We start from the raw sequence: 27,047 nt of genomic DNA, 5'->3' as shown, positions 1-27,047 counted from the left end.
ATTTTATATAGAAAAAGACAACTGACGTTGCTTCAATGTAACTTGACTCGAAATATCTTTAGTTACCACTGCAAGGGCCGTAATCGGGGTGGTTAGTCTTACTGGGCATTCGAATTTCGCGCTCTTCAGTACGCATGTATCGATATATCGATGTGATTCGCCTCTCGATTTGAAGGGCAAGCCAAAAACAGGTTTTTTAGAAGGCGGTGCACGGCGAAGCGGCGTAACGAGAAGACGGTCGTCGCTATCATCTTCCAAAAAGTCGTAAAAGTGAGTAATTTTGGCTATTCCTGCTCTATTTATGTTTCAAAAAGTGAGCCTAGGGTACTAGACGGGTTCTCGATGATAGGGTTTGACGTAGGTGGCCGTAACTCCCGTCTGTTGGTCGATTTCTTGGGCCGATGCAGCCGGCGTCATCGGCCTGAAATGGCGTCTCGAGTAGGAACTCCTGGCCTCTTCCCCTTCAAACTCCATTTTGCACCCTAAGGACCCCGAATTTTTTCGAAGATTGCACTTCATTGCGGTTAATTGTGTTCGTTGCGTTGAATGCACTTGGTTTGGTGCCGGGGAAGCTCTCGCTGGTGCCAGAATCGCTTGGTACCCGTGGCTTTCTCCATGGGAGGGTAACGACCAGAAGAATGTGACGTTCGTAGCTTGGTCCTCGGTCTCGGTCCCGGCGCAGGGTATTCCAGCATGGCGTGCATTCCATTCCCCTTTATTTCGCCTTCCTGCCCCGCGAAACGAGCGGATTTGGCTAGCCTTGGGGGCGTAGCGCGTCCGAAATTGTTCCTCCATGTTATTAATACTTGGCATTATCCCACAGGATGGAGGACCAGGCCAAAATGCCAGGCTTCAACAACCCTGTTGGGACTTTTAAAATTTTCGTCGGCAATTTAGCCGACAAAACCACAGCCGATGACTTACGACCTCACTTTGAGAAATATGGAAAGGTTGTGGAATGCGATGTGGTGAAAAACTACGGTTTTGTGGTAAGTACTCCTTTTATGTAAATTTATTTCATGCCAAATTTTGGTTTTGGTGAGCACCACTGTAGTATGTATTGTTTTGTAGCACATGGAAAAAGACGAGGAAGGACGCAACGCCATTTCAAACTTAAATGGCTTCTCCATTGACGGCAACGCCATCAAAGTTGAAGCTGCCACCAGTCGCAAGGGACCCGCATCTCAAACTACCAAGATCTTTGTTGGTAACTTGACAGACAACACTAAAGCTGCAGAGATTCGTGAGCTCTTTGGAAAGTTCGGAACTGTTGTGGAATGCGACATTGTGCGGAATTATGGCTTCGTGGTAAGTTGGATCTCTTCGCTCCTGAAAATAATTGTGTCCTATCATTTGCCAAAAGCTTGACAAAAGCTCTTCTTTGCAGCACATGGAGACAAGTGACAACGTTGCTGGAGCAGTGAAAGAACTTAATGGCTCTATGGTTGATGGTCAGCCCTTGAAAGTACAAATTTCAACCAGCAGAGTCCGACAGCGGCCTGGTATGGGAGATGCTGAGCAGTGCTACAGATGTGGGCGTGGAGGACACTGGTCCAAGGAGTGCACCAAGGGGTGAGTCCTTAAAAATGTTTTCAAGTATCCCTATGAAGTGTTTTGTGACTAACCTGGCTTTTGATATTACAGTAGCATGAGGAACGGATTCAGGGGCCCAATGTTTGGACGAGAGCCCTACCCACCACCTCCCCCACCTCCATTCATCAGAGAACGCATGTTCGGCATGAGGGTAGGTTATTTGTTTTACATATTACCCTGTATCTTAAACATAGCTCATGACCCTCTATCAACATATCTAATTAATCTTTTCTTAATTTTACAGGATAGCTACTATGATGGCATGTATGACCGCCCTCGCTACGATGAGCGTGATCTGTTCGAACGCCGTGGTGGTTACCCAGATCTCTCAAGAGCTCGTGCTGATTACTTGACACCCCCTCTTCCTCGCCGTGACATGCCTCCTCTACCCACCCTTGGCACCCGCAGAGAGCCTGCCTTTGATCGCCCTGCTGCAGCATATGAAGGATTCACTCGCCGATCTCCGCCAGCTGCTGCTCGCTATGGGTATGTGTTTTATTGGACAGTTCCAAGTGGACTGACTCTCTAGGTCTCAAGGCATGACATTTTTGCATGTGGTCACCTCTAGTCCAAATTAGCACAAATTTCATTTAGCGACCCTTTTGTGTTCTGTTTGTTTGGTTGTCTTCTCTTTAAATTTTTGGTGGTAACCCAATTTTATCACATCTTCTGTAATTTTGTGTGGAAACTGCACTTGTCAACTGACTATTGCATTATGTCCAATTAAACTCTGATTTGTGTCCCATCTCATTTACCACCTGCCATAGCGTTTAAACTTTTTCTCAACTCTTCTCTCAGCTGCCAAGATGCTGTTCAGAACAGCAATCCGGGTGGTGCACCTGATGTTTGACCCTCCCTCCCCCTCCTCTTACTAAGGCCCTGTGTCCAATTCCCTCCCGACCAAGTAAGGCATTTGGTCACAACCTACAGCTGTCTTGCTTGTCAGCTTTTGTTTGTGCTTTGTGCTGTTAATGCTTGTTCGTTGTGCATGCCATGCCCCATTTTTCAGTGAGGTGAGTATTGTCAGGAAATGGCAGCAGTTGAAAGTTGTTGCTTTTCTCGTATGCTTTGCCTGATGTGTGAGCCGTTCTTAACTTGAGCCCTGGCTCGGTTTAAACTCTGTAGTGGTGTTTTGATGAAGAAATTGTCGCAACCCTTTTGACCTCCTGACGAGTAACTTCGGAGGAACCCTCGTGCGGCGTGAGAACCCCGAACCGAGTCGGCCGTGTGGGCGTGTCGGCTGGCGCGCTGGCGCGCTGGCGCGTTGTGAAGCGTGCAAGCGTCCTCTCCTCTAATGTTGTGGTTTTTGTCTGCTCATCAGCTCGACCTCGCGGTACGCGCCGTATTGATGCCGTGTTGATCCGATTCCGGCGAATGGGATCGTCGAGCCGAGAGACGGTCCGAGCTGAGTCGGTCCGGTCCGGTCCGGTCGTGGCGTGCAGTGGCGTGGCATCGCGTCGCGAAGGCGTCGCGAAGGCAAGGCGCGGGAATCGCAATGATCGGGAGCATTCGTCGAGGGAATTCGTCGGCAAACTTCAAAGTCTTCTTCCATAGCCGTTTTTGGCATCTTCCCGTTTGCTTTTGTATTAGTTAAATTTGACATAGCTAAGGATTTGTCTTTGGGAAGACGTGTGTTGATATTCATTGTTGTTTCAACGGAATTGCCACGTAACGGAGTGCATGTAGTTAAGTAACTGGTTGTCCTCAACGTGTTGCATTCAACAATTCTTTGACAACCTCTCATTTTAATTAACAACTCATTTGTATTGAGTTAGTGATATATCGATTGCTGCAATATAGTTAAGGTTATTTATCAGAAAATAAAGAATAATATCACAGTACAATGCTGTAGGTAGGAGATGTCCTTTATAATGTAAGATTTTTTTAATTTTATGACGCTATTGAGATGTGTAGCTATTAACTATGTCTTTTCTACAATCGCTGAGCAAAATACGTTGAATGCTTTAAGATCATTTTATTGTTTATATCAAGAGGATAGACTTACTATCATTATCATTTTGCTGCACATAGCATCTATATTTTCTATAGTAAATCATGATGTGAGCTCTATAAGGCCATGTCTCCTCGGGATTCTGGTTCTTGTATATTTTCAAAGGGTTTGCATTTTGTCATCTTCATTGCAGTCAAACCTGAACCTCTGATTTCTCAAAGCTTTCCTTTTTTTGTTTTTGGTGATGTTAAAATAAATGTGGGGTAGATCCCAGAGAATTTTTACTTTGTCATTTGCAACAAAATGGCTAACACTTCAGTTTTATTTTTTCTTTTGCTATGAAGGCTGCTTTATTGGAAGAACTGCAACTACTTTTGCTACATCGAGACACTTTTTATTTATTAGAAGGCTTGTTGAGGTACACAAATCCTGCACATGGAGGAAATCAAGCTGCCATATTTTACTTACTCACTTAAAAAAACAATTGCCTTGAGCTTTTATTGCCTTGGGGGAGATGCATGTCATGTGGTGGATAATTTGGTCAAGTTGTTCAGGATTGTGGCTTTGGGGAACAGCTTTTGTAAATGCCTGCTTGTTTTGCTCCATTTGGGTGTAACTTATTTTTTCAGGATCTACTTGACACTGCTTCTTGGCTTTATTCGTGCATCATGTAAATATGGCATTTGATGTGTACTTGCATGTCGATGTATTTGTATTTAACAATGATTTTCTCCATAGTCAAATTTGCTTATGAGAAGCCATCCCCTCAAATATGTCAGACATCTTCTGCACTCGCGAATGAAAGTTTCTTAACAATTATGAACCCTTAACAAATGTTGTGCAAGTTGCAAGTCGCGAACTGAATTATTTCCATGTTATTCTTACGGCTACGGAATTGATATTGAAGGGTAAACCTTAAATGTGTCGCCAGGTTGCTTATCAGTACACCAAAACTGGGGGATTTGAATAATAAATTTTATGACAATTTTGACGTTGATTTCACCACTTTTACCCATTCCTTCCTGTACATCACCACACACAGGGATTATTTTTTTATTACTTCCCTGTATCTGTAGTAAAGCCACCTCTTTTCTCACGTTTCTTTCCCTTTTTCCTGTACTAAAATTTAAGGGATTTTTGTTTTATTGCGACGGCTGTTCTCCTATGACAAAAATCATTGTTTTTCAATCACTTTCAACTAAAATATTCTGCAGTTGGCTTGGCTCGCCACGACCAGGTGATCAGTCGGCCATATTTGCTCAGCTGCGATTTTCTCCGCCCCTCGCTGCGCCATCTTTTCATGAGTTTCAAGGGAAAGGACGATTAGCGAAAACTTTTCAAGGAAAGAGACAGCCTTAGGTATGTGGGTGCTCCTGTTGTGTTATTTGCCGAAGTCCTAGCTTTTCGGATGCTTGAACTCGCCTCCTGAATGTCTGATACGATATGCGTCCTCTGCATCGGTCTCCTGTCATTCACTCCTTATCCGTCGCCCACGTCTTTGTTTGTGGTCCAATAATAATTTGTGCCTCTCCCTTTTGTAATGGCCTGTGTTTTTGTTCTCGATCTGCGTTTATTTAAATCCAAGCCAGTTGATCTCCTTTGCTAACGTTTGGCGTTTGAGGTTAGGGGCGTGAGGTCAAGAGTGAGCCTACTGCTGTTTTCGATTTCTAGCTCTCTAGGAAATATTCAAACACGATCCTTGCATTATATATTGGTTTTCTAGCCATCTTTTCATCATAGCTAATTAATTTCTTATCGCCCAACCCGAGTTGAAGGGTTTGGGCAGCATTCCCCCAAATCTTTTCTTTCAGAAAATGATAACTTACCGATGTGAATATGCTTCTGTAGGCATTGATTTCTTTTCATAGATATGGAATGATAACCATGTGTGTAGTTGTTGCATGACCTTGTTTCTGTTTTATATTTTCAGCTGACTCATCACAACATGCCTTCCTTCAGTAGCTCCGGTACTTTCAAGATATTTGTTGGAAACTTGGCTGACTCAACAACTGCAGCCGAACTGAGACCTCTCTTTGAGAAGTATGGCAAAGTTGTTGAATGTGATGTTGTCAAAAACTATGGATTTGTGGTAAGTTGCCTATGTTTATCCTTCAGGCTCGAGTATTTTAATGTGTGTACTTGTGCTGATTGTACATGTCTGATTTTCTCTGTTTAGCACATGGAAACAGAGGAACAGGGCCGGGACGCAATAACAAATCTTAATGGATTCATGCTGGATAACAGTGCCATGAAAGTGGAAGCAGCTACAAGTAGGAAAGGTCCACACACTGCAACAACCAAGATATTTGTTGGGAACCTCACGGACAATACCAAAGCTCCAGAGATACGAGAACTGTTCACCAAGTTTGGCACTGTCGTGGAATGCGACATTGTTCGAAACTATGGTTTTGTTGTAAGTAATCACTATCTTTCTAATTATGAGACTCTTGACGAACATTGTTCAAATGTTTTATTCATTGTTTTTCAGCACATGGATGCAACTGACAATGTAAATGAAGCTGTTCGTGAATTGAATGGGACTTTGGTTGATGGCCAGCCAATGAAAGTTCAAATCTCCACAAGCCGTGTCCGTCAACGACCGGGCATGGGAGACTCTGAAATGTGTTACAGGTGAGGGTGTCAATGTTCATATTGTTGTTGTTGGTCCCTGTGACTCATAGCGCTCTCATATAATCCTTGTTTTCTTTGTTTTTCTTTTCCTTAGATGTGGGCGTGGTGGTCATTGGTCCAAAGAATGCACCAAGGGGTAAATATCCTGATATTTCATTTCAAGAATCTGTTGTGGTGATGAGAACTTACTCTGAATGAGCACTGATGATGCTTAGTAATTTTCAAACTTTCTTTCCTTTCTTAGGGGTGCTGGTGCCAGCAGTGGCTACCAAGGCGGACCTGCATTTGGTCGGGACCACTACCCCCCACCACCCCCTCCTCCAGCATTCTTCCGAGACAGAATGTTCCGGGTAAGTTGAAAGCAATGTATATGCACACGCTTCTGTGGATTGCACCTCTCAATATGTGTTGCTCTTAATAAATGCTAATTGTTGCAGGATGGCGGGCTTTATGAAGGGATGTACGAGCGGCGCGCCTATGAAAGTGATCTGTATGAGAGAAGGTATGCCATGCCTCCCCTCCCTCGCGGTCGAGAATATCCCCCAATGCCACCAGGTCTCCGAGGCGCAAGGGATGCTTTCCCTCCTGCACCACTGCGCAGTCCCTCATCAGAATTCGACCGTGGGTATGATGTTTTCACCAGACGTTCTCCTCCTAGTGCAGCAGCAGCCGCAGCTCGCTACAGGTAAGTGCCCTATTCTTCCAGCTCAATCTTCCTTTCCAGATATGTGAACTCATATTAATGGTCTTGTCAAGTAGATTTCTTATTTGGTGTGCTGCAGTACCAGTATCAGGAGGAGTTTCATTGGGACTAGATTGTCTGTTTACTTGCAGCTGTATCTTCAATTTGTGTTTCGCAATTAATTTGTGGCAGGTTCTTTCATAAAATCCATAGTTTTAAACTTCTTTTCGCTGTTAGACAGCGCATTCAAATGGGATATGACGCAGTAGAAAGAGCTTTGTGTTGCCATTTGTTTCCTTTTATAGCGACAACCAGCTCCTTTCCAGTCCTTCCCTTTATCTTCTTTCTGAAGAACCCTGGACCAGGAGGCGGTAACTTGAAACCATTTTTTTGGCACCATTGGTTTTTACATGGTTTCACTGAAATTTAGTTTTATCTCTACCTCCCCCATTGCAAAGGCTACTATATCCATTAGTTTTTAACCATTTCTGTCCATAATTTTGTCAAAAAAGTTGACAATATTACTCAGAATACCTGAGAATTGAATCCAAGCCAACTAACTTATTGAAGCAAATCCACCCTCCCTGTGCATGAACTGTATGTGTCTCTTTGAGCTAAGTCCACCTGAACTCGGGGTTTGGAGTCTCTTTCTCTCAATTTTAGTTCACCAACATAATTTATCTTTGCATGGTTTTTAGTCTTAGCTTGTGAGCAGTCATATCATTTCCATTGATCTCCTTCTTATTTATTTGTCATTACATCATGCTTCCTTCAGTGCATCTTCAAACCGAAAAAAAAAAAATCCAGCACAAATTTGGTGTGGTTCACATTTGATCTTTTTCTCACCACAGGGCGTCAGTTGGTTGAGGGAGATGGGTTCCATTCTGTTCCTTTGCTGTGTTTTGAACAGAGAGCCAGGGGCCTGTAACTCTTGCGGCTAAGAAATATGGCGGTAAAACGCAATGGGGAACCCAGTCGTACCAATTACAACTTTTTAAAATTATTTAACTGTCAAAGGAGGCATCCATTGGAACCAATAATATCGTAGGGTCAGTTGGGGTAATTATGGGACATGGGGTAAAAATGGGACAGCTGATTCTTAGTCAAGGTTTGACATTTTTGAACGCATGACGTACCAAATGTGACGGTTTTATTGAAAAAATAACATTTGCTATGGCACAAGTTCTAAAATCTCGATTTTTGACTAAGAATCAGCTGTCCCATTTTTACCCTGTGTCCCATAATTACCCCAACTGACCCTACATTGGTTTGATAATTCTGCCTCCTCATGGAACTGTACTTCAACCATTTTTGAAAGAACCCGTTTTTGATATTGAAAATCGAAGTTGGTATGAAATTGATCCCCAAGGAGGGTTCCCCACCTCCTGTCCAAAGTGCCAGAGTTACAGGGGCCCGCAGAGAGCACCCCCTGCACTGGAGCTGCACTTTTGCCAGTGAGTGGCTTGTCTAACTCGTGTTGTTGTTCCGTCCAGCGCCGCGTCCCCCACCGCGCGACGGTACGCCCCCTATTAGTCCGGATCGGCAACCGGAGCATTCGGCACTCGGCACGGCGTCGGGAACGGAACGGATCGGCTCGGCTCGGCGCGTTTCCCCCGCAACGACTTACGACGTGACGCTCCGGTCTCTTCTCGTCTCGATCGGATCGGATCGGCCCGGTCAGGTCAATCGGAACCAATCGGACCGTCGCGGCGGCTCGATACGACACGACTCGACTTCCGACTCTGCGCGAGGCGAAGCAAAGCGCGAAGCAAAGCATTGCAAAGCGAGGCGAAGGCGAACCCGAACGCGCACTGCACTGCACTGCGACCCTCTCGCGAGCGCGAGGCGTGCGATGCGACGGTCTCTCTAGAAAGAATCGGCCGCGGAGCCTCTGAACTTAGATCAGACCGGGAGGCCGCGTCGGGTGGACGTGGACGTGACGGACGCACCACGTTCGGTGTGGCTGGATCGCAGCGAGATCGGTGTCGGTGCGACTCGACTCTACCAGAGTCCTAGACTCTACTCTACTAAGAGTCCTAGACTCGACTCGGATGACGAGAGCGGAGAATGGGAGAAACGCAGAGGGAACCCGCGACGGCCTCGTCTCGTCTCGTCTTCTCGCGACGGTTCAAGAGGATGAGACGCACGCGACACGGTTCTGGCTGACTGAATAGACGCTTGTGTTCTTGTGTGTACTTTTGAGTTCTGGTTTGCATCTGTTTCCCTCTGATAATTTTTTGTTATCGTCTGTTTGTTTTTTTTTGTTTTGTTTTTACCAGCTACCTCGATTTTGTGTATCAGTCGGGTTACTGGTAGCCGTGGAGTAGTGTGTGCCATCTGCAGAGAAAATTTAAAACTAGAAAGATAATCGCCTGAAATCGCCCCCCTTTTTGAGTCTCCTTCAGAGTTCGGGAAGTGTGTCAACCGTCACCGTCTGTCTAGAACATAAAAAGAAAGTTGTTTATTTATCTTATAACGTAAACACTCTGTATTTAAGAGTTATTTTTGTTTTATTAATTTTATTTCTATTATTGACTTATGCTTCTTTTGCTGTGATCGTTTTTCTGCAACCCATCAAGTGGGCTTTTTCTTTTTCCTTTTTTCATGGATTAAATTGACTACTTTAGGGTGTATCAATGTACATAATTTTAGATCACTCTAAGATCTCCTGTTCTAATAGTTAGTAATGGCAGCCCCTATGCCATGAGTTTAAATATTTCTAAAGGATCATAATTGTGGTGTAAATTTGATTTGTCAAGGCAAAGTATTTGTTGTACGTAAACTTTATATGCACCTTGCAATAGTTGATAAAAGTTATCTTGAATTCTTTCTGTCCTTAGTTTCCTTTCATTCATTTCTGTCTAGTTTAGGTGAAATTTATGAGCACGTGTTAAAGGACTTTTGGTGTCCACTCGAGTGTAATAATTCTGCTGAAATTGCCAAAAGCATTTCTGTTCTTTAAAGCATGCACTTAAGCGACATTTAGATTAATGGGCTTTGTTTTTTTTCCCCATACCCCTCATTGCCTCTTTCAATGCAGCACAAGTGAGCACTTGCTCAACTCACTGCTTCTGTCCTTAGGTGGAGGAAGGAATTCTGCAACTGCTAATGATATTTTTTTTAGCAAGTTGTTTTGCTTTGAGCAAGTAATAGTTCAAACTAAGCGTTCACAAGGTTTTATTAACCATCCCTTTCTCTATAGGATTTGTTTTTCACTGCTTTCTAGGTCATTTGCTCTTATTTTAGCTTTAATTGGTGGAGCCATATCTTCTTATCCAGCGTATTACTGTGGAAACCAGGATTTAAGAAAAATAAAAAATATAAAACTTGACACTTGATCTTTTTTATTTATTTCACATAAATATCCTTATATGCAATCCCTTACATTTTTAATGTAATACATAGATTGAACAGGTGCATTTGAACAAAAACATTCCTGGTTTACATTAGTAGTTGCAACCTGTTGAATAAATACTTCAAACAAAACTGTTTGTCACCCTCGGGTGAATGTTAATGAACACAAATAACTCAGACTTCATTTCTCAATAGGAGGAAAACACATTTCAAGTCAATTTGGATAAGCCGTGTCATCAAGCCACTTGAAGTGGTCTGTTTGGAACTGGGAGAGTAGCGACTGCAGCAACAGTGCACAACGCTGCAATGGCGTGTGCTGCATTCACAGGAGGTGATGTACGATTTAGACTCTGCAGAGCTTGGCCTGATACATTGGGACAGTCGTCTGCAACCAGCTTCGGTGGAGTCGATAACCTGCACAGACACAAAGAAATATTGTAATAACTAAAGTCATCTCAAACGGAACTTGATTGAGTTAAGGGCAAACTGGATCTGAGAGTCGTTTCCGTCGCTCTGTCTCTCTCGCACCTGTGCAGGACATCCCATGCGTGTGAGAGGGACAGAGCGATGCAGGTGGTGGTCACAGTGCCTACCTGGATGCCAGCGAGAGCACGACCCTGTCCGTCAGGGCGGGGCAGCCCCTCAGGTCCAGGTGCTTGAGCAGCGACAAGTCCGACACGCGCAGCAAGTGGAGCAGGGCGGCGGTGGACACTTGCCGGGCGAAGCAGAGGCTCAGGGAATGCAGCCTCAGGCCGGCCAGCTGCAGCAGGCCCTCGTCAGTCAACTGGGAGCAGTCTTCGATGTGTAAGTTCTGGAGCCTGCAACACCACGAGACGTTGCGTCAGCGGGTTCGTTTCAAACGGTCGGAGTCGCTGAATGGTGCTCGGACTCGACGCACAGTAGGCCAGAAGACCGGTGAAGGCGGCCAGAACTCTAGACGCGTTTCGAGCTCCAGAGTCGCTAAATGGGACTCGAACCGAGCGTGTAACCCCCATCAATGGCTTGCTCTTCGAACGAGGAATCCATTGGTGGGGTCACACGCTCGGTTCGAGTCCCATTTAGCGACTCTGGAGCTCAAAACGCGTCCGGGATTCTGACGGCGCCCAGGTCATCTGGCCCACTGCGCGGTCGGCAGCCTTACCTGGAGCAGCGGCCGATGGCGCCGAGCAGGGCCGCGTCGGCGGGGACCAGGGACCCGATGCGCAAGTGCGTGACGCGGTCGGCCAGCTCGAGCAGCACGCCGACGGCCTCGTCGATGTTGGCGGCGTCGCAGCGCGCGTCGACGTGCAGGGCGCGCAGGGCGGGCAGGCCGTCCCTGGCGGCGCGGCGCAGCGGGCCCCACACGCCCTGCGCGGGCTGCAGCGTCGCCACCTGCAGCCTCCGCAGGTGGTCAAGCTGGCCCAGGCGCTCCAGGCCGCCCTCCTGGACGCTGCACGCCTCGACGCGGAGCTGCTGCAGCCGCGGCCAGTGTGCCGCCACGTCCCGCGCCATGTCGGCGTACAGGCACGGCAGCGACAGCTGCAGCTCGCGGAGGTGGCCGCAGCACGGCAGCAGCGCGGACAGCGGCTCGGGGAGGTCCTGCGCGCGCCGCAGCGACACGGCCAGGGCGCGCAGCGCGGGGGCGCGGCGCAGCACCCGGCGCTCCGCCGCGGCCAGCGGACGGTGCTTGCGAGGCGCCACCTGTCGAAAGGAGAACGAAAAGGTCAACTTCTTGTCACAAGTGAGCTCTGAATTAGAGAACTGAATCGCTCGGTGGGCTGGTTCCACCAGCACTGCTTGTCACTTTCTGTCTTGCACGCCCCATGGGTGGGAGGGAGACAGCGCGGTGAGCTCCAGAGTCGCTAAATGGGACTCGAAACGAACGTGTGACCCCACCAATGGATTGCTCTCCGAACGAGGAATCCATTGGTGGGGTCACACGTTCGGTTCGGGTCCTCCTTAGCCACTCTCGAGCTCAAAACGCGTCCAGAGTTTTGGCCGCCTCCACCGGTCTTCTGGCCCACTGTGCGGTGCTCAGAATCAGACAGGGAAAAACAAAAAACTAGAGGGGGTTGGCTGGGATCGAACCCGCGACTTACCTGCACGCGCCTCGCCTGCCACGCCGCCGGCTCCATGGCCAGGTCCCGCCAGGCCCGGCAGACGCCGCTGGCCCCCAGGGTGAGGTCGGCCGCCGGCAGTCGGCAGAACACCTCCAGCAGGGCGTCGACGGGCAGGTCGGAGATGTGCGGACCTTGTGTCTCCATCGCTGCAAAGGACAAGGGCAGGTCAGTCTCGGCGACTAGAGTACCACAGGACTCGTGCCCACAGTGTAGGGCTCGACGTTCACCAGCGACGAACCTCCGCGCAGGAGGCGGCCAAAACTCTAGACGCGTTTTGAGCTCTAGAGTCGCTAATCAGGACTCAAACAGCGCGTGTGGCCTCACCAATGGACTCCTCGTTCGGAGAGCAATCCATTGGTGGGGTCACACGTCCGGTTCGAGTCCCATTTAGCGACTCTGGAGCTCAAAACGCGTCCAGAGTTTTGGCCGCCTCCACCGGTCCTCTGGCAAATCCACTACGCCGCGTCGCGCCGCGTACCTTGACGTCAGTGCGTCGTCGCGGCAAGTCTGTTGTGGTGCAACTGCAGTGTATAGCGAGCGGTGAGCGTCAGTCGGGGCACACGGCGTGCGGGGCAACTGGTCGCCGGCGTTCCGGCCCCTCGCTTTTAAAGTGTCACCCGGCCGCGCCGTTCCGAACAGTCGTTTCGGCGCTGTCTCTCTCGCACCCCCGCGGGACGCCCCACGAGTGCGAGAGAGAGCGACGAAGCGACACTCCGGAATCAGTCTGCCGCCAGTGTCTCGTCTGCCGCCCCTCCCCTTTGGGGGCTCGCTCCCGAGCCGCCTTCCCATTGGCCGGCGCGGCCCGTGACGTCACAAGAGAGAGAAGGAGATAGTGGCCCCTGTTGCGCCCCAGACGGGGCGGCAGCGTCAGCGACCCGGAGTGACACGCGGCCGACCCACAGTGTGCCAGAAGACCGGTGGGGGCGGGCAAAACTCCAGACGCGTTTTGAGCTCCAGAGTCGCTAAATGGGACTCGAACCGAACGTGTGACCCCACCAATGGATTGCTCTCCTAACGAGGAATCCATTGGTGGGGTCACACGTTCGGTTCGAGGCCTGTTTCGCGACTAGGGAGCTCGAAACGCGTCTAGAGTTTTGTCCGCCTTCACCGGTCTTCTGGCCCACTGTGCGACCCGAAGAGCCCCTCGGGTCTCGGGTCATCCAGCGCATCGCCTATTGGAATCCATTCGGGAAGTTCATCGAAATTGCCCGTCATCGTGTAGCGGTCCGACTTCCTTGCGCTTCCACGGATGACATTAGCACGGCCTTCCCCGGTGGAAGTCCCAGCCTAGCCTCTCCGAAGGGTCGCGTCGTCGCTGTCTCTATCGCACTCCTAGGGAACGCCCCGCGGGTGCGACGCAGAGACAGAGGGAAGTCCCAGCTGACCGGATGGAGGCGGCCAAAACACCAGACGGGGTTTGAGCTCCAGAGTCGCCAGGGACTCGAACCGAACGTGTGACCCCTCCAATGGATTGCTCTCCGAACGAGGAATCCATTGGTGGGGTCACACGTTCGGTTCGAGTCCCATTTAGCGACCCTGGAGCTCGAAACGCGTCCAGAGTTTCGGCCGCCGGCGCCGCTCTTCTGGCCCACTGTGGCCCGGCTTCCATAGCGCTATCGCCTCGCCACTCAAAACACAGCCAGGCCAGACGAGCCGCCTAACCTACCCTCCGGCCGTGTTTAGAGAGAAAGGCTTGCGAGTCAACACGCCCACACGTGACCCCCGTTTGCTTTCGCTTATTTTCTCTGTAAACGCGATATTCTATTTTGACGCGGCGACCGTCTCTGGGTCGGGGTCTCGCACTGCAGACTGATTCCGAGCACCGCTCTCGTCGGCCTGTCTCTCTCGCACTCGTGGGGCGTCCCGTAAAGGTGCGAGAGAGACAGAGCGACAGTCTGCTGGGGCCTTGGGGCACGTGTCGGTTATCAAAACTGGACGTTTGGACCGGCAAGACTTTAGCTGCCTTTGGGCGTCCGTCGGGGAGGTCGACACCGCGAGGCCCCGCGAGGCACAACGCACAGTGGGCCAGAAGACCGGTGGAGGCGACCAAAACTCTGGACGCGTTTTGAGGTCTAGAGTCACTAAGCAGGACTCGAACCGAACGTGTGACCCCACCAATGTATTCCTCGTTCGGAGAGCAATCCATTGGTGGGGTCACACGTTCGGTTCGAGTCCCATTTAGCGACTCTGGAGCTCAAAACGCGTCTAGAGTTTTGGCCGCCTCCACCGGTCTTCTGGCCCACTGTGCAGCGGCCCGGGGGATCGCTCCGTCTCGCTCGCACTCATGGGGCGTCCCGCAGAGGTGCGAGAGAGACAGAGCGACGAAATGAACCGGGTGTCGTCAGCACCTCGCGTCCCCGTCGGCGAGTGCCGCTGGGGCTCAACAAACAGAGTCGTTTCCGACGTTTTCGTCGCTCTGTCTCTCTCGCACCTACACGGGACACCCCGTGAGTGCGAGAGAGACAGAGCGACGAAAACGACTCTCGGAATCAGTCTGAAGGTCAACGCACTCTCCATCGCCACGCCACTGGATGGCTGGAGGACCCCCAGGTGACATCGACGGTCACGTTATTTTGGGACCGGTATCGTCCACCGCCCCGCAGGCCGATTTCGAGAGTCGTTTTCGTCGCTCTGCCTCTCCCGCACTCATGAGGCGACCCGTACAGGTGCGAGAGAGACAGCGACGAAGACGACTTTCGGAATCAGTCTGCAGTGCAGTGCGCCGCGCGCGCACGTTGAACCGCCTTCACGGCCTAAACGGTCTTCGCGGGGACCCGCGCACGGCGTGCACAGTGGTCCAGAAGACCGATGGAGTTGGACAAAACTCTGGACGCGTTTTAAGCTCCAGAGTCGCTACATGTGACTCGAACCGAACGTGTGAACCCACCAATGGATTGCTCTCCGAACGAGGAATCTGTTGGTGGGGTCACACGCTCGGTTCGAGTCTTGTTCAACGACTCTGGATCTCTAAACGCGTCTAGAGTTTGGCCGCCTCCACCGGTCCTCTGGCCCACTGTGCATCGTGGTCGCTCGCTAGATTACGACGGCGTTCGTTCGTTCACCTTCGGATTCGAGACAAGCTCTTAAAAACAAAGGGAATAATAATATTTCAGATAAAACTGCGATGAAGAGGCCGCACGTCGTCGGGAATGGGGCAATGCAGACGTGTAGATAAGCGCATTGACGTGAGGTGTGGGCAGGGCGGGGCGGATTGTGTAGGAGTTTCGGTTTGGAGTGTACACAAACCGTTGCGCGGCAACGCCAGGCAACGCCGAGTGCGTACGCTGCGTTCATGGAGTGCACGCTGGAAGGGCAGGAATGCCCCCCTCCCCCCACCCCCACCCCACCCCACGCACCCCACCCAGCCCTCCGATTGGTCGGCGCGGACACACCCGCAGGGCTGCAGGTCAGCTGTTTTCCTGGCCCGACGCCTCGACCCCTCTGTCTCAGGAAACAATGCACCGTGGGCCAGAAGACCGGCGGAGGCGGCCGAAATTGTAGACGCCTTTTGAGCTCCGGAGTCACCAAACGGGACTCGAACCGAACGTGTGACCCCACCAATAGATTCCTCGTTCGGAGAGCAATCCATTGGTGGGGTCACGCGTTCGGTTTGAGTCCTGTTTAGCGACTCTGGAGCTCATAACGCGTTTAGAATTTTGGCCGCCTCCACCGGTCTTCTGGCCCACTGTGCGATGCGTGACAGACATACTGTAAAAAGAATACTTCTCGAGGCGCGCGGCTGCCCACGTCCGCGTTTGCTTTTGGGAAAGTCTGCGACTCGATTTCGACCGCTCGGTGCATTTCGCGAGGGTTCTCGGTGGGTGCACTGTGCACGCGTTGCTTCGAGCATCGAGCAAACAGATGGCCAAACACGGCGGTCCACTCGTCACTCAAACGCCCCGAATCGTGTCGAGTCGCGCACTTTCGCCAAGTCAGTGCAGCCCCGCCAGCGCACACCGACAAAAAGTACTTCATTCGGTGTGGTAAATCGTCAGCCTTTCCCCAGTGTACTTTCGCTAGGCGGCGGTTCAAACGGTTGACCCACGAGATTAGGGCTTACTCGTGGACGCACGCACGCTTGCACGTTGTCCAGAACACTGATGACGAAAGTTGTTTTCGTCGCTCTGTCTCTCTCGCACCCATGGGGCGTCCCGTGCAGGTGCGAGAGAGACAGAGCGACGAAACCGTCCCTCGGAATCAGTCCACCGGCGGCAAGCTGCAGCATGTCCGAGAGACGTTTTCGTCGCTGTGTCTCCCTCGCACCTGTACGGGACGCCCCATGAGTGCGACAGAGACAGAGCGCCGACAACGACTCTCGGAATCAGTCTGCAGGCTGGCCGGACGCAAATGGATCGCCCGAACCGAACCGAACCGAACCGACACACAGTGGGCCAGAAGACCGGTGGAGGCGGCCAAAACTCTAGACGCGTTTTGAGCTCCAGAGTCGCTAAATGAGACTCGAACGGAACGTGTGACCCCACCAATGGATTCCTCGTTAGGAGAGCAATCCATTCACTCTACAAAAAATGTCCTGTCAACACCGTTAATTTATTACCAATGTTTGCTGTTATGCAATTCACGGCGTTTGCTGTGAACTAGTTCACGGCGTTCACTGTGATCTCGGTCACAGTGTTCACTGTGATCTGGCCACAGCAAACGCCGTGAATTGGAGCCTGATTGGCAGTACTTCGGTGCTCAGCGGCGTCAAACTCACAGTGTTTACTGGGAACCAGATCACAGTGAACACCGTGAACAAGATCACAGTGAATCCCGTGAGCAGATCACAGTAAACGCTGTGAATTGACCTACAGTAAAAACTGGTAATAAATTAACGGCATTTACAGGACATTTTTGGTAGAGTGTTGGTGGGGTCACACGTTCGGTTCGAGTCCCCTTTAGCGACTCTGGAGCTCTAAACGCGTCTAGAGTTTTGTCCGCCTCCACCGGTCTTCTGGCCCACTGTGCGCCACTCACCTGTAGCCATGATCAGGGCGTTGATCGGGTGGTGTGGGTCCAGGAGGTCCTGGAGGCGCTCGGTGCGGGGCACACCAGGCTGGCCGGCCTCGCCGGACGCTACAGCAGCAGCACACGAAGTCCTCACTCTCGACGCCTCGCCTCGCCAGTGCTCGCCAGCCGACTGAACCGAATGCGCTGCAGTGTTGCCAGCCCCCGCCAGCCGCCTCCGCTAGGCTTCGGGCCGAAATCCGCCAGATCGCGCTGCTGTTCCGCTAGATTCGAGGGTGGGGGTAGCTTCCCGTCCTTCCCGCACCATACCCCCTCCCCCCCTTCCCCGGACGTCTCCGCGGAGCGTGGCGGAAGGCCGGACGCAGGATTCGGAGGTTCACTTGCACTTGTCCTGACCTGCACCCCCGGCGGGGACGGCTCAGGAGTAGACCGAATCACCATAAATGCCCCGATTTCCCTCAATTTCTGACGAATTTCTGAATCCGCTAGACAGAAATTTCTCCCGCTAGATCCGCTAACAGCCAAATTTTTCCGCTAGACGCCTCCGAAATCCGCCAAAACTAGCGGATTTTCCGCTAGGCTGGCAACACTGATGCGCTGCGCCTGCGCCGCGGTGCCCGGCACGGCGGCCAGGTAATCCAGCGGCAGGGTGGCGTCCGGAACGCCACCGCGCTGCACTCGCTGCACTGCGTCGTCGTCGAGGAGGTCGGCGGCGGTCGGCGCCACCGTCGCCGCTCCGGACGCAGCCTCGGTTTCCAGTGTTGCCACGTAAGTGGACGAAAATTCCCTCGATGCACCCACCGCACAGTGGGCCGGAAGACCGGTGGAGGCGGTCGGAATTCCGTACGCGTTTTGAGCTCCAGAGTGCTCCAGAGTCGCTACAGGGGACTCGAACCGAACGTGTGACCCCACCAATGGATTGCTCTCTGAACGAGGAATCCATTGGTGGGGGTCACACGGTCGGTTCGAGTCCCATTTAGCGACTCTGGAGCTCAAAACGCGTCCAGGGTTTTGACCACCTCCACCGGTCTTCTGGCCCACTGTGCACCAGTGTCAAACCTCAGCCTGCCTAGGCTTTAGGCTTTGCCCTTGAAAAGTAGCCTCGGCTGAGGTTGCCAACCCTTCCGACACTGGCACACTGTGGGAATTTTCGTTTATTGTGGCAACACTGGGATGCTCGGTGTGCTCGCGGAAGCGCACTGGGGAATGCCCCGAGCCCCGCGCCCCATGTCGAGCGAGGCGTTGTTTGGGGTGGGCAGGGACAATCCAGAAGGATCGCCGAGGTCGGGTACCCACACTGGTAAAACAAAAGCATGCAAACTACGCCCTTCAGGGCATAACAGTCTTTCTCGCGCCCTGTAAGGGCATGAAGATTTTGTCTAGAAGTCCTGCACTATTTACGCGCGTTCCAAGGGCATCAAACGATTCACGGCTGTCCCGGGGCAAAGATCGTGATGCCCTGCCATGTCATCATTTCTATGCCTTTGTTTTACCCTTGGTTTTACCGGTTTTACCGGTGCACCAGCCGAGCGATTCAAAAGAGTGGTTTCTCGCTCTGTACCTCCGTCGAGGGGGTAAACACTTCAAGAAATCGTGTACAGACTACTCGGTATTACGCTGTATTACGGAGGTATTACACGTGTATTACGGCCTTAAAATGCAAAAATTTGGCACATTTGACCCGAAAAAGGTATTACGACCACGTGTATTACGCGTAATACACGGTTTTTGTGTACAGGGTATTACGCGAGTGGTTACCCCCTCGACCTCCGTCGCCCCCATATGGAGAGGCCCACGAGTGCGACAGAGACAGAACAACGAAACGTTTCTTCTGCTGATCACTTGGCAGAACTCACGACTTCTTACGTACAGTAATGTGTGTGATACTATGTGTGTGAAAAGAGATGACGATCACCTACACCAGTAAAGTTAGTTTTGCGGTGAGCACCGGGTTTACTGTACATATCCTCCTTCTGCAGGAAACGTGATATGTATGTACACTGTTGAAGTCAAGGGGAAGTCACTGTGAATTTCGGTGTACAAATCCAATGAATTTCAGTCAAATATCAGTCGAATTTCGATGAATTTCAGTCAAAATTCGGTGAATTTCAGTCGAATTTCGACGAACTTCAGTCAAATTTCGACGAAATTCAATGAATTTCAGTGAATTTTACATGTTTGATGAATTTTGGTTTACAAATTAGGCTGGAGTTATTTCCCCTTGGTTAAAAGTGACGCCAAAAGGGGACCGCGGGAGCAATGCAGTACATCGGGGTTTTCTTTTAAAGTAATTTATTGCTTGCTACTGAGCTGGCCGGAGGTGTCCCAGGACGGCGGCCAGGAGGGACGCGACCAGGATGGCGGGCGTCACGGAGGCGCCGGCGGCGCTGCTGACGACGTTGCCCTCCAGCGCGACCGCGGGGCAGGGCGTGGCCGGCGTGGTCTGCATGGAGGCGGCGGGGACGCCGGCGTTGACCACGTACTTGTTGGCCTCCATCTGCTGGGCCGGGGTGAGGCCGCGCTTCCTGGACATCACGAAGACGCCGCCTGCAAAGGAGGACAGGGTGTCACCACGGTGTCGCCAGGGTGTCGCCGCACAGTGGGCCAGAACACCGGTGGAGGCGGCCAAAACTCTAGACGCGTTTTGAGCTCCAGAGTCGCTAAACGGGACTCGAACCGAACGTGTGACCCCACCAATAGATTCCTCGTTCGGAGAGCAATCCATTGGTGGGGTCACCACACGTTCGGTTCGAGTCCTGTTTAGCGACTCCGGAGCTCAAAACGCGTCTAGAGTTTTGGCCGCTTCCACCCGTCTTCTGGCCGTATGGACGTTGTTTGGACGTACCTGAGGTGGCCGGCGAGGGCGTGGCGAAGGGTCCGACGGGGGCGGCGGTGGTGGTGGGGGTGGGCGGGATGCACACGGACACCACGGCCCAGTTGTCGTAGTCGGTGCCGAGCACGCACATCTTGCCAGTGCCTGCATCAAAAGCACATCGGTTGTCTCAGAAGCGGTTCCTCGTTCATCGGACGTACGTCAAGCATGTATCTGAACATTTAACGTAATGCACCATTGGGATGTTCAGGGTGAGTCACTTTCATGACGCTGGCCAATAACTGAACGTGTAGTTTATCCAGTGATCGATCGTCTTTTATAAACAGTTGCCACCGCGAACGTAAAACATCTATCAACGCAAGCAAGAAGACAACCTAGACTTAAATTAACTGGAGATTCGATTGACTTGAAATTATTAATCAGAGCAGAAAATGCTCAGTGCCATCGTGCTCAGCGACCCTCAAAACCCCCCCAGTGCGAGTTTCCTCCTCGCCAGGCTGTGTAACGCTCAGCCTTCACTCTCATTCCAGGAACGTGACATCACGTCGAAATGAGCGTGACAAAGACTGTCACGTTCGTTTGAGCATTGTGTCAAATTCGTTTGGGTGTGAATTGGCCAAAAATCAGTTTGTTCATATTCAAACGAACGTGAAACAATGTTCAAACGAACGTGACATTTTGTCACGTTCGTTTCAACGTGATGTCACGTTCCTGGAATCCCAGGTCTAAAAATCTTGTGTGGTTTACGGGATCCTGTATCATTTTGCAGGATCCTGTCTAGTTTTACGAGATCTCGTATGGTTTTGCGGGATCCCTTAAGGACACTCGAGATCCCGGGAGGGCCGCACAGGATCCCTAAAGACCTTACGGGATCCGGTAAAGGTCACACAAGATCCCGAGAGTGTCATAAGGGATCTCTTATATAGCCGGGATCCCGAGAGGGTCGTACGGGATCCCGCACGCTGCCGAGATCCCGGAAGAGCCACGCGGGATCCCTGATGGTCTTGCGGGATCCCCTATGCGGCCGAGATCCCGGGAAGTACGCACGGGATTTCAAATTTAGGTATGCTGTAACTCGGAAAGTTTTTAACATTTTAAGCTCAAATTTTGTATGGGGTATATTCGCTAAAATTCACCAGTGCCATTTGAAATTTATTGAAATCTAACAACTTTTTTCTGCTATCTCGAGAACCGCTGGAGTTATCCAAATTTTGACTGCAGATTTGGATAGATCTCGGTTCCGACCTCCTAGATCATTCAATCTTTTGATTCTATCTGGAGAAGAACTTGCATTTTCACGTCTTTATATGTACTTTAAAGGATCCTTTTAGTGGGTAAAGGAATCCTTCCTGGCATACGAGATCCCGTCCTAGCGTACAGGATCCTGTCCCAGCATACGGGATTTTGAAAATTCGTTAAAGGATCCCGTGTGTCCTCACGGGATCCCGTCCAGCTCAGGATCCTGTATGGCTCGGGATCTCGTATGGTAGTACGGGAATCCCTTAACGAATTTTCAAATCCCGTATGATCATACGAGATTTTTAGACCTGGGATGAGAGTGTTATGCGCAGGCAACCTGAAGGCAGACACAGGGACGAAGTGGGAGCACTTTTGCTGGTCTTGCCCCAGTGCTGCAGACTGATTCCGAGAGTCGTTCTCGTCGCTCTGTCTCTCTCGCACTCACGGGGCGTGCCGTGTTGGTGCGAGAGAGTCAGAGCGACGAAAACGACTCTCGGAATCAGTCTGCCGGCACATAAATAGGCGAAGTTTTCCGCGCGATGCGCCCGTGTCGAAAGGGTTGACAACCCCAGCCTGCCTACTAGGCAATATCTTGGCTTCGCTGTTGAGAAGTTGCCGAAGTTGCCCAACAGGCTGAGGTTGTCAACCCTTTCAACACTAATCTTTGACAGCACTGTCTTTGTTCTTTCATGACTGGGAGCCGCCAGGCCCGAAGCTCGCGCCCTCGCTGGGCGGCTGCTCTATAAAAAAGAGTAGTTCGCAAATTGAGATTATTCAAAATCCCCGCCGAAAAGGCGTAGGGCGTGCGAGGCCTCAAGCGAGGCCAGTCGGGCTGACAGCGCGCCAGGAGGGTAGGCAGCCCATCCTACGACTCCCAGGCGGGGCGGCTATCTAGCCGGCAGCGCAGGCGAAAACTCCCACGATGCACCAGTGTCCGAAGAATTGCACAGTGGGCCAGAGAACCGGTGTAGACGGCAAAAATTCTAAACGCGTTTTCAGCTTCAGATTCGCTAAATGGTACTCGAACCGAACGTGTGACCCCATCAACGGATTGCTCTCTGAACGAGGATTCCATTGGTGGGGTCACACGTTCGGTTCGAGTCCTACTAAGCGATTCTGGAGCTCAAAAAACGCGTCTGGGGTTTTGACCGCCTCCACCGGCCTTCTGGCCCACTGTGCGATGCGAAGCATGCGAAGGGCCTTACCGGCAGCAGAGGTGACCTCGAAGGAGCCGTCTTTCTTGGTGGAGTCCGTCCACTTGCCGATCAGCTCCAGTGTCCTCTCGGCGCCGGCCGTCTCGCTGTGTAAGAAAACCAATCATTAGTCCGATGGCCGCGGAGACCGGCGCACAGTGGGCCAGAAGACCGGTGGAGGCGGACTAAACTCTAGATGCGTTTTGAGCTCCAGAGTCGCTAAACAGGACTCGAACCGAACGTGTGACCCCATGGATTCCTCGTTCGGAGACCAATTCATTGGTGGGATCACACGTTCGGTACGAGTCCTGTTTCGCGACTCTGGAGCTCAAAACGCGTCTAGAGTTATGGCCGCCTCCACCGGTCTTCTGGCCCACTGTGCGGCGGGGACCCCGTCACCAAGCCCAGCCAAGCCGCGGCGGGGCGGACGGGAACATTAAACTAGCGCCAAGGCTGTCTTCTTTTCCCGATGCAGCGATAGCGATGCGGTCGCACAATTATGGAAACTGTCGCCGCGCCGCAGGCGCGGATCCAGGATTTTCCCGAGAAGGGGGGAAGGCAGTGCTTGTTGCCTGCCGCACAGGCGACTATGCCTCAGGGTTAACAGCACTCCTCCCCCTACACTACTCACTCTGGATCCGCACCTGTCGAGTCCCCGGGGAGGCGGCTAAAATTCTATACGCGTTTTGAGCTCCAGAGTCACTAAGCAGGACTCGAACTGTACGTGTCACCCCACCAATGGATTCCTCGTTCGGAGAGCAATCCATTGATGGGATCACTCGTTCGGTTCGGGTCCCATTTAGCGACTCTGGAGCTCAAAACGCGTCTAGAGCTTTGGCCGCTGACGGCGGTCTTCTGGCCCAGTGTGCGCGCCGGCCGCGGACCCTTACCTAACGGCTTGGTACGTGGTGGCGTTGAACCTGACGCCGTCGGTGGTGGCGGTGAACTCGCCCAGGCTGCAGGTCTGCTTGTCGGAGTCCGTCGCGAAGGGGCTGTGCTGCACCTCCGCCCAGCGGCCTTTGAGCTGGAGTGAAAACGGAGGTTCAAACACCGCGGGTTTTGTTATGTGTGTGTAAAAAGTATACAGTGGTTCAGAAGAACGGTGGAGGCGGCCAAAACTCTAGACGTGTTTAGAGCTCCAGACTGGCTAAATGGGACTCGAACCGAACGTGTGACCCCACCAATGGGTTGCTCTCAGAACGGGGAATCCATTGGTGGGGTCACACGTTCGGTTCGAGCCCTGTTCAGCGACTCTGGAGCTCAAAACGCGTCCAGAGTTTTGGCCGCCTCCCCCGGTCTTCTGGCCCACCGTGCAGTGCCGTGCGTACCTTGGCGAGGTCCAGGCTCGCCTTGGGCGACGCGCACGGCTTGCAGGTGGCCGCGGGGCAGCCCGTGTGGTGCTCCACCGTCTTGAGGATGCTGGCGTCCAGGCCGGCGTTCTTGATGAGGGCGTTCACCGTGGCGTCGACGTCCGAGGTGTACTTGGCCGGGTCTCTGGCGAGGACCCACAGAGTGACTGCAACCAAGGCAAGGCCCACTTTAAGGCATCTGATCTTGACTTCCACAATTTTAAAATTACGTAATTTGTGTGTGTGTGTGTGTGTGTGCGTGTGTGTGTGTGCGCGCTAGGACTTACTGTGAGGGACGATGACGGCCTTGTCGACCGAGCACGAGTACACCACGGCGTAGTTGGTGTAGTCGGTGCCCAGCACCCAGTATGGGGACGCAGGAACTGCAAGGGACAGGAACGTATCGTGAGGACGAGCGTTTTGCCCAATACTGGAACCACTGCAAGTATGTGTAAGTGTTGGTCTCAGTCGTACCAACGCGTCAACGCACAGTGGGCCAGAAGACCGGCGCCGGCGGCCAAAACTCTAGACGCGTTTTGAGCTCCAGAGTGGATTCCTCGTTGGGAGAGCAATCCATTAGTGGGGTCACACGTTCGGTTCGAGTCCCATGAAGCGACTCTGGAGCTCGAAACGCGTCCGGTATTTTGACCGCCCTCGCCGGTCAGTGTAACTTACCTTGAAGATTGGGGAAAACCACATTGAGTTTGCCGTTAGGGAGGTCGACGGGCTGGGCCTGGAGGGTGACCGAGCTCACCGACATAGTCCTGGAAGGCGAGGGAGTTGAGCAGGGAGTGCAGGGTCAGTGAATGCAAGTTCGCTTCGTTTAGTTTGTTACTTACTTGGGCACGTAGTTGGTGTTGAGGACGTTGACGGCGGTCTTGGCGGTCGCGTCGAGCCAGGAGTACGTCGCCATGCCGCACTCGCCGTCGTCCTCGAAGTTACGGGGCACCCTCTTCATCTCGTACCAGGCGCCCAGGTACTGGAACGGACAACCATGTTATGTTGGTCACCATGTTGGTCACCATGTGGGTCACCATGCGTGTCACCATGTGTGTCACCATGTGTGTCACCATGCTGGTCAGCATGTTGGTCACCATGTCGGTCAGTATGTTGGTCACCATGTCTGTCAGCATGTTTGTCGCCGGTCACCATGTTTTTCACTGTTGGTGACCATAACGGTGACCATGTTGGTCACCATGTTGGTCACCATGTTGGCCACCATGTCGGTCAGTATGTTGGTCACCATGTCGGTCACCATGTCGGTCACCATGTCGGTCAACATGTTGGTGACCATGTTGGTGACCATGTAGTTCACCATGTTGGTCACCATGTTGGTCACCATCGTGAGCTCCAGCTGCACAGCACTACCATGCTCGTCTATCGCCCCTAAGACGCACGCGACCCTTTCAACTCCCGAATGCCTCATAAATAGGAAAAACTCCCCACGATGCACCAGTGTCAAAAGGGTTGCCAACGTCAGCGCCTGCCGAGCAGGCCATATTTTGGCTTCGCTGTCGAGAAGTTGCCTGGTAGGCAGGCTGAGTTTGGCAGCCCTTCCGACACTGTCGCATCGTGGGAATCTTTGCCTGCTTATGTGGCGCTGGAGTATGGCGAGGAGTGTCATGTCAGTGACCGGCGGAGGCGGACCGCATATGCCGTCGAGAGTAATGGATTTTCAGACCCAAGTTTTCTCGGCACGAACTCCCCAACCCAGCGCCACTGAGTCACAGTCACACCTGCCCTGAGCCTACCGGAATCTTGTTTACTCATAAAGCAAGCGCTCCAACTAGATAAGATTCCGTGAAACCAAAAAATAAATGGTCTGTTTTATTGGTTTCGTTTTAAATTTCTAACAGTTTAAGTTGTAGTTCTTTTGCCGGGGGGGGGGGGGAATTAATGCTACCTGCTGCTCTATACAGCATACACTTGCAGTTCAGTTTTTGCCCTTAAAACGACCTCCGATACAAAATTTCGTTACCAGTCACAATTTTCTTTGATACGAACAGAAAACCGGCACCCAAAACTCAAGGGTGGTAAAATTACCACTTTTGAGGGCGGTATTTGATTTACCGCCTTTCCAAGTGTGACACAAAAATTACCGCCCATCGAATGCGGTAAAGTACCACCTTCCACATTTTTGTAACCTTCCGCAAAGGTGGTAAATTTACCGCATTTAATGGGCGTTAATTTTTGTACCACACTTGGAAAGGCGGTAAAACAAATACCGCCTTCGTAAGACCATGTGTACCGCCTTTCGATTTTGGGTGGGTACAGGCGGTCAAAATCCCGGACCCGTTTTGAGCTCCAGAGTCGCTTAACAACAGAACTCGAACTGAACGTGTAACCCCACTCTGGAGCTCAAAACGCGCCTAGAGGTTTGACCGCCGGCGCCGGTCTTCTGGCAAATCCACTGCGCAACGCGGAGCAGAGTGCCCCATACCTTGTCCGCGTCGAAGTTGGCCTGCGTTGGCGGGCTCGGACACACGACCGTCTGGGCGGCGGCCTCGGGGACGCCCAGGACGGCGACGGCCACCGCCAAAGCGGCGAGGAGCGGCAGTCGGCACATGTTGTCGCGGAGTGGTCTGGGACAGGTCTGGGACGCGAACGCGACGCGAATGCTCGTTCGCTCCTCGCGCCTCCCAGGCCAATATCGCATCCGCCCGGTGTCCTGCGTTGTCTCACCTTCCGCCCCGCCCCACCTCGCCCCGCCCCGCCCCGCCCCGCTACGCCCCGCCCCGCTTTCCACACGCCTCGACTATGGGCAGCACGGTTTGCGCGGGCAGCTTACTCACACATCATCCACGGATTACCGATTTTGAGTCCTTACAGTGGTGAGTCGTCTCCACGTGACGTATGGCTCCACTCTAGTGTAGCACAATGTCGTCGCTGCCCACCCGATTGCCTCCGAGAAACGTCTCCGTCGCCCTGTCTCTAGGGTTCTAAAAAAGCGTGAAAAATAACATTTGGATAACAAACCATGAAAAAAAACGGTTTTTTTTTTTCGAAAAAAACGGAAAGTTATTTTTGGGCCTGAAATGTCGTTTAAACGGGTGGCGCGAAGCTAAGGGGGAGCGTAGTGGCGCGTTAGGTGGCAAAAAAACGAAGCTCACGTTTTTTATTTTTATTGTCATACCTGGGTGTTGATATTGACCTAACTA

The 27,047-nt window shown here is 52.0% G+C and overlaps 4 protein-coding genes across 11 annotated transcripts; 2 read left to right on the top strand and 2 right to left on the bottom strand.

The window, feature by feature from the left end:
* Window positions 1-114: 114 nt before the first annotated feature.
* On the top strand, window positions 115-5,597 carry LOC117644258 (RNA-binding protein lark-like). Of its 4 annotated transcripts, none has more exons than XM_034383545.1 (7): window positions 115-270; window positions 824-989; window positions 1,072-1,308; window positions 1,388-1,572; window positions 1,648-1,744; window positions 1,838-2,079; window positions 2,915-4,532. In XM_034383545.1, exons 2-7 carry the CDS (start codon window positions 825-827, stop codon window positions 2,940-2,942), a joined length of 954 nt encoding a protein of 317 aa, XP_034239436.1. In that variant the 5' UTR covers window positions 115-270; window position 824; the 3' UTR covers window positions 2,943-4,532. The 4 variants fall into 4 exon arrangements, with proteins under 4 accessions (XP_034239436.1, XP_034239438.1, XP_034239434.1 ...); XM_034383547.1 differs by lacking the exon at window positions 2,915-4,532 and adding an exon at window positions 5,475-5,597 and having other exon boundaries at window positions 116-270; window positions 1,645-1,744; XM_034383543.1 differs by having other exon boundaries at window positions 116-270; window positions 1,645-1,744.
* LOC117644257 (RNA-binding protein lark-like) lies at window positions 4,690-10,190 on the top strand. Of its 4 annotated transcripts, none has more exons than XM_034383541.1 (8): window positions 4,690-4,903; window positions 5,475-5,633; window positions 5,721-5,957; window positions 6,033-6,175; window positions 6,270-6,311; window positions 6,420-6,525; window positions 6,613-6,860; window positions 8,351-8,390. In XM_034383541.1, the coding sequence occupies exons 2-8, from the start codon at window positions 5,490-5,492 to the stop codon at window positions 8,388-8,390; spliced, it is 960 nt and encodes a 319-aa protein (XP_034239432.1). In that variant the 5' UTR covers window positions 4,690-4,903; window positions 5,475-5,489. The 4 variants fall into 4 exon arrangements, with proteins under 4 accessions (XP_034239432.1, XP_034239433.1, XP_034239431.1 ...); XM_034383542.1 differs by lacking the exon at window positions 4,690-4,903 and adding an exon at window positions 4,946-5,165; XM_034383540.1 differs by lacking the exons at window positions 4,690-4,903; window positions 8,351-8,390 and adding exons at window positions 5,178-5,388; window positions 9,137-10,190.
* Window positions 10,179-17,484, bottom strand: LOC117644256 (F-box/LRR-repeat protein 7-like). 2 transcript variants are annotated; one of them, XM_034383537.1, is made up of 5 exons: window positions 17,285-17,484; window positions 12,290-12,456; window positions 11,353-11,891; window positions 10,805-11,029; window positions 10,179-10,625 (listed from the first exon to the last, which is right to left on the bottom strand). In XM_034383537.1, the coding sequence occupies exons 1-5, from the start codon at window positions 17,292-17,294 to the stop codon at window positions 10,448-10,450; spliced, it is 1,119 nt and encodes a 372-aa protein (XP_034239428.1). In that variant the 5' UTR covers window positions 17,295-17,484; the 3' UTR covers window positions 10,179-10,447. The 2 variants fall into 2 exon arrangements, with proteins under 2 accessions (XP_034239428.1, XP_034239429.1); XM_034383538.1 differs by lacking the exon at window positions 17,285-17,484 and adding an exon at window positions 12,789-12,919.
* A 2,066-nt stretch (window positions 17,485-19,550) lies between these two features.
* On the bottom strand, window positions 19,551-26,518 carry LOC117645119. Its single transcript, XM_034385040.1, has 9 exons — window positions 26,330-26,518; window positions 24,729-24,868; window positions 24,565-24,653; window positions 24,177-24,272; window positions 23,869-24,056; window positions 23,431-23,564; window positions 22,553-22,647; window positions 20,121-20,252; window positions 19,551-19,822 (listed from the first exon to the last, which is right to left on the bottom strand). The coding sequence occupies exons 1-9, from the start codon at window positions 26,453-26,455 to the stop codon at window positions 19,578-19,580; spliced, it is 1,245 nt and encodes a 414-aa protein (XP_034240931.1). The 5' UTR covers window positions 26,456-26,518; the 3' UTR covers window positions 19,551-19,577.
* Window positions 26,519-27,047: the final 529 nt, after the last annotated feature.

Source organism: Thrips palmi, unplaced genomic scaffold (assembly GCF_012932325.1).
Source record: "Thrips palmi isolate BJ-2018 unplaced genomic scaffold, TpBJ-2018v1 HiC_scaffold_18, whole genome shotgun sequence".
In the NCBI taxonomy this organism is placed as follows: Eukaryota; Metazoa; Arthropoda; class Insecta; order Thysanoptera; family Thripidae; genus Thrips; species Thrips palmi.
Note: the sequence above shows the minus strand (reverse complement) of the source record. Positions and strands in the feature narration are given on the sequence as shown.